The 6,945-nt window shown below is 31.9% G+C and overlaps 1 protein-coding gene across 1 annotated transcript; it reads right to left on the reverse strand.

Annotated features, from left to right (window-relative positions):
• Positions 1-4,759: 4,759 nt before the first annotated feature.
• On the reverse strand, positions 4,760-5,581 carry LOC126555788 (uncharacterized). The gene has a single exon (XM_050210665.1). It carries the CDS (start codon positions 5,579-5,581, stop codon positions 4,760-4,762), a length of 822 nt encoding a protein of 273 aa, XP_050066622.1.
• Between the last annotated feature and the right edge of the window lie 1,364 nt (positions 5,582-6,945).

Genomic DNA, 6,945 nt, shown 5'->3' on the forward strand with positions numbered 1-6,945 from the left:
TCGGCCACCCTAAATGAGAAGTATAAGTACCTATTATTATGAACAGTCATTGACTAGTATTTGAATAAAATACTTTTTGTTACACAAATTAATTTTGTCAATGTAATTTTTATTTAATAGATACCTACTGTTAGACGTTAGTTGAACTTTTAATATAAACTATTTCAATTATTAAAACTACAAAAAAAAATTATACCACTAAACTTAATAAAAAAAAAAAATGGATATCTACCAACTATCTACCTAATTACAAATTTATAAATAATATGTATACCTATTTAAAATTAATACCTGAGACCGATGATTCAATATTCATGTTCAATGATTCAGTTTCAGTACACAATTTTTTCGGCATTAAAATACTTACATCTTCTAAAGATTTAGTTGGCTTTTGCGCTGTTTTAACTACTAACTCAGGTTCTTCAACTATAAAATTTATAATTTTATTATTCAATAAAATAACTATCTTAATAATTTTTATACCTGACACCGATGATTCAATATTCAAGATTGATGATTCAGTTTCAGTACAAATTTTTCTTGGCAATAAAAACTTAAATCTTAAAAATTTAAAACAAATTTTTAATAACCAACAGTGAGCTGGAATTATTTATAAAAAAAAAATGCATTTGCTAATTTAAAATTATATAATAATTAGATAATTAAAGTTAATGCTGTAAGATTAAGTTTTAACTAACAAATATTTAATATATATAATATAATTCATTAATTATTTTTACAATCACTACCTATATGAAAGAAAACATCACAGACAATATTTTATTACTAATAGGATAGTGAAACAAAAAATTTTAAAAGGAAATTATTAATTTGCCCTCCCCTAGACAAATTTCTGCGGACACACTTGAGTGCAGGTTATCTTAGAAGATAATTGCACTATTTGCACTTTGCTCTTTTTTATATAGTATTTGAAATGCTTCTTATATTATTTTTTACAACGTTGCCATTAATTATAGGTTGATTTACATTAATATATATATATACCATTTATTTATACTTAATCTAAACTTAAAAATTAGTTAAATTCCAATTACATTTTCTATTAAATACCTATATATTTTTTAAATTTTGGAAATAAAACAAAAATATACAAGGTGTATTATTAATCGAAGTAGAAGATGCAGCGTTTGAAGTATTACATTGTTGATCAACTTAAATAGTTAAAAAATCATAATAATTAAAATAAAGTAGGTAGGTACCTATATTAAACATTTTAGAAACTTTTGTATACATACCAATACAACTCTTTGGTTTTTTATTAAAAAATCTGTCCAAATTTCCTTTCTGTCTTATTGCAACCATTTGTGTTTTTTTTTGACATGATTCAATATGTCGATTCCAGTTGGTATCATTTTGTTAACACGTTCACGTTTACAATAATCACACAATACAGGTTTCATATTAAAAAAAATAATTGATACTTTGTAAGAATTTTATAATTATAAGAAATGTATAAAATTTAAAATTTAAAATATTTATTAACTGCACGTCTGGCGTCTGCACAAAACCACAGAATAATATTAAAGCTCTGAGCCAAACATTGTCTAGTACAGAACAAAACGTTTTGAATTATGAATTATGATTATCGTCTATCGATTAATCCAATACGTTTTAGAAATAATAAGTTATAATATAACTGTAACTGTATTATATAGTGTGTATATAATCAATGTTTAACCATACTATTTTTGTTATAGTAATGGTGGGATGGCGAGGGTCGCAGCACAATCGATGTAAGATATGGGATTTCCGTGGTTTTTATATAAATAGGAAAATATGCGGAGCATATTACTATATTACTAACATGTATAATAAATGTTATAGGCTGAGTTTGTATTCTTAATTCTTATAATAATTGTTATTGGTCATTGGATTAGATAAAACAGAACTAAAATAACTACGACAGCACACGCATGTCGATACAGTGACATCGTAGTATACTAGCATACTCAATATTATATTATATTTTACTAATTATTATAATATTTGTCATGATATTTATGTTGAGATCTTACAATTATACACCCACCCGGACCCGGATACCCACCCACCCACCCATTTCAGACATGAATCAATTGCTTCAAATAATCCTGTATCCCGCCGCCACTGTAATGATCTTACACCTAAATAAGTATATATATAATATTATTATATTAAATAATAATAATTTGATTTCATTTATCGCGCCAAATGTGGAACCAATGAGAAAGCCGTATTTTCGTATGGGTTTTATTTCGTGTGCATAATGGTAATATGCAAACTGGCCGACGTATTTTTCGTTACCCCCACTCCTGTATGGCAAGAAATTGAACTTCCATACCAATAACATTGAAAGACTACACATTTTAAAATGACACAACTCTGGGATAAATGGTCGTATTACGTTAACTTTGGTATCAAAATTTTTGTTTTTATGTGTACTTCAAACTTGTATTTACAAAAAATAAAAATAAAAACTCTGAGCAGTGATGCCAGGCGTACGAACATTTCAACCAGTGTACGAACATCACATAAAACGAACATTCGTACAGTTAAATACGAACATTTTGTTTGAATTTAGTTACCTACCTAAAAAATGCACCATGCACATTTTTTGCACTCAGCTCGTGCGCCTTATAATTATCAGTACCACAATACTATCAAGTCCTGGTTCTTGTTTTACGGTAATTTAGAGTAGTATATGGTCCAAGGACTGACAAGTTGTTACTGATATTAATTTACGGTAATTTCATCCATCGGCCATATTAGTGATAATATCTTATCTTTGCTGATTGTTACCGCCTTAATTTAAATTTAAGATCAATTATTTTTCATTAAATTTTACCGGATGGTGGATATATTCCTCAGTGGATAATCCCACAGATAAAATATAGTCTGTTCTATTATATTTGAGTGTTGTGTAAATCATATTTAACCAGATATTATATTCCTCAGTGGATAATTCCACAGATAACTGTCAGGTTATTGTTTATTATTCTATTTTCAAGACATTATAGACATATAGTTTGTTGGATGTTCTATCCTATTTTCATACCTGTTGAGTATTGACAATTGACTGACCAATAAGACATTTTTAACTTTTTCAATTATTTTGTTTTTTGTAATCATTAAATATTAGTTATAATATTATTAAGTACCTTAAATTCAATTGTTTAAATAATTATGGACAAATTTATTAATAAAATAGGACAACGTAGTGCTAAACCATCAAATATTATTGATCAAGAAGTAAGTTATTTTTTTATGTTAATTATTCTATTCTCTATTTCTTGATTCTCAATCTGCTTAAGGTTATAACTCGATTGTTTTATTAAATAATAGCCTATTTCAGCTAGTATTTTATATAATTAATTATTAATTATTTTTAAGGATAATGAAAATGTTTATAAACGTAAACGCAAAGCTAGTTCTCTATCTACACAAAGTCCTCCTGTAAGTATTTGACAGTTTACTTGTTTGTTTTTTAATATTCAGATAATATATACGACTGATACACATTTTAAAATATTTTAGGCATTTCCTAGTTTACAATTCACTCTTACTACAGAATTTTTAATTTATTTAATTATTGCATTATTTTTAGTAACATTATATTGATAATAATTAATAGGTACATGACTCTTGTTCTGGATCGGATTCTGATAGAGGTTGCCGTACACCAGAATATAAACGGATCAAACGAGGTGACAGTAAACCGCTGAAGCACAGAAGACAGGTGTACAGTAAGTTCTGGGAACAAAACCCAAAATTTAGTAAATGGTTAAGACCCGATGAGAAATCTAATATTAGTGCTAAATGTATAATTTGTAACACAACTTTGGCTACAGAAACGGCATCTTTAAATCGCCATCTAAACAGCAAAAAACATATGACTATTTCAAAAACTGTATCGACAACTACTTCTCTAAATGATTCTTTTAAACCAAGAAATATTCCTTTACAAGAAAAAGTTAAATCAGCTGAAATAAAACTTATCGCTTTTGTGGCTGAACATAATAGTTCTTTCAATACAATGGACCACTTAACTGACTTAATTAAGAGTCTTGATCCAAGCTCTGAAATATTGCAAAATTTGAACATATACAAAACTAAAACCACTGCAGTTATGAAACACGTGATTGGCAAGTCTCATAAAGAATATCTGGTTGATTGTCTAAAACACACAAAATTTAGCATTTTAACTGATGAGTCAACGAATATAAGCTGTGTGAAACAAGCATGTATTGTGGTTCGGTACTTTATTCGAGACATGGGCAGGATTGTAAGTCATTTTTTTGAGTTGTCGAATGTATTTGAACCCAAAGATTATAAAAAGGCTCAAGAAGGAGCAACAGGCAAAAATGTATATGATTGTTTGTTTAAATAATTCGCTGATAATAATATACCATTTGAAAATGTCATAGGTTTTGGGTCGGATGGGTGTAATTCTATGATAGGCGTCCATAATTCTGTTGCTAGTAGAATGATTGAAAACTATCCAGGAGAGAAACAACTTTATTTAAAGTGAACTGCCCGTCTATCGGGTTGCCAATATGACACAGTGTAAGAATCAAACATAAAACTGTTACAATGGAATGGATAAGAAAATAAATATAAATGAGATTAATAAGTTTAAAAAAAAACGTAAAACATACAATAAAATATGAACTGTTAATACAATATAAATAGAAAAACGTTACGCTTTTATCGCGGTGTATAAAATTAATAGTTTAATAGGGGTTTTACAATATATATATAATTAAGAGTATAAATGCTTATGGATAATATTAAGTGTGTCTCTCATGACAGTCAAAGAAATATCTTTTAGTTCTCTTAGATCTAATGCCTTGTTTTTGAAGAAGTCTTTAAGCAGAGGGGATGCAGTCCCACGTGCTCCGAACCATAGGCCATGAACTTCCCAATTATTTATTTGGTATTTTTCTTTGAAGAAAGGGACTGTTGGCTCGTAGATAGATTTATTTTCTTCGTCCACTAATTTGTCTTGATTATCCTCGTTTGTTTCCCATCGGAGTGTAGGGTCCATAATCATTCCTTTGTCCTTTGTCCGGTCAAGGATGACTATATCTGCTCTCCTGTTATGATGGTTGTTATCGTCGGAGAGTGCCAAGCAGTGTACCTCTTCATGTACTTCGAATCCTTTTTCCCGAAATAGATTAGCTAGCTGGGTGCGAATTTTATGGTGTGCAGCGTTTCTGAGCAGCTCGGATCTCGGACAAGAGCCTCGGATATGGGAAAGCGTTTCAATTGTGTTTTTCTCACCGCAAGGAGGATTCCTGCAGTGGCGGTTTCCCTGACTCCGACCTCCCGTCGCACGATTTGACATTGAATTCATTGACATCTTAATGCCATTGCACCAGTCGCTACTAGTTATGCCTAATTTATTTGATACCCAGCTGTTCGCAGGGGTAAATGATTTAAACCATTTTATTCCTATTCCTCTCTGCGGCATTTGTGACCATTTATCAAACTCTGATGCCCGAAGTTCTGCGAGTATTGCGCGTACGTTGGTTCCAACCTCACCGCCCAGCGTATCCCTACATTGTTTTATTTCTAGATCCATATTACGAGTGATATGTAGATGTTTGTCGACATATGTTGATGTGCTGTAGTGAAGCTTCCCAAGTTACTCGTAAAATTCCGAGGCCGCGGAGCTTACGATTGGTGTAGTATACCGGAATCGGGGTGTTGGCAGGGAGTCTTATTATCTCTCTTACCCCTTGTCGCATAATATAGTCAATTGATTCTAAGAATGGGCGCTCTAGGAGGTCCAAAGGAGTTGTCTGCATTGGATAGATTAATTTTGGGAATACATACTGTTCTAGTATATTTAATTTTTGGTCACCACGCAATAGAGGAGAGGTGATAAACATCCTAAAGTCTTTTTCAAGCTCAGTGATGATTTTTTTCCTATCGAAGACCATATTGTCAGTGTAGTTCACTCCAAGGTATTTTATCTGTTCATTTACTGTAATTGCTCGTATGGAGGATTTGTCTAATAGCACGAGGTTATTAGAAGAGAGCTGTCCTTCTTTGATGTTTATGATAAGTGATTTTTCCGGATTTATCACCATTCCTATTTGGTTGAATGCTGATTGCAAGGTTTCAACCAGTATTATTGCACTTTCTTCGTTACGTGCTATAATAACCGTGTCATCGGCGAATGCCAAGGCGGACAATTTATCTAATGTTGGTGAGAGCTCGTATCCATGAACTTAAGTTACATCTATGTCAGAAATTAACTTCAGCGCGAAGTCCTAACATAGATTAAATATTGTTGGAGAAAGTGGGGAGCCCTGTGCTACACCTCAACGTAGTGTGATGTAGTCAGTTGTTTGCTTGTTCACCTCGATTTTTGTAGAGTTCGAAGTTGCTAGGGATATTACTAGATTTTGTAGATTTTTCGGTAACGATAGAGACTGGAGTGTGTGGCATATGTGGTCATGGCCTACCATATCGAAGGCTTTGGCTAAGTCTAGCATTACTATGCAACAATTGTCGCCTTTTTCTTTTGCCCTTTTTAAGCAACCATCAACGAGTGTTGTATTAATGTGCGCTCCGGGCATTCCATTAATAAACCCTCACTGAACTTGACTGCATTTAACACGTGCTCTCAAAGCCTGGTCAAGACTTCTCTCAATAATTCTACGTATTACAATAAAGATTGTTATTGGCCTCCAATTGTGTGGGTTTTGCTCGTCCCCTTTTTCCTTGTATATAAGGATGGTTCGTCCGGTTCGGAAAGCTAATGGAATGTAATTCCATTCTAACATCACTTTCCCGATTGCCCATATAGTGTTGGCACATTTGACATTACGTATTGTGCGAAGAACGATTCCATCAGAGCCTGGGGATGTGTCTATCGAAATTTTTTTGATTGAAAGCTCAATGTCCTCTTTTGTTAATACAAATGCCTCATCAGTGTCC

Source organism: Aphis gossypii, unplaced genomic scaffold (genome assembly GCF_020184175.1).
Source record: "Aphis gossypii isolate Hap1 unplaced genomic scaffold, ASM2018417v2 Contig01102, whole genome shotgun sequence".
NCBI lineage: Eukaryota > Metazoa > Arthropoda > Insecta > Hemiptera > Aphididae > Aphis > Aphis gossypii.

Excerpts from the sequence above, each read along its gene's own strand:
- LOC126555788 (XM_050210665.1), bottom strand. The coding sequence starts at position 5,581 with ATGGATCTAGAAATAAAACAATGTAGGGATACGCTGGGCGGTGAGGTT.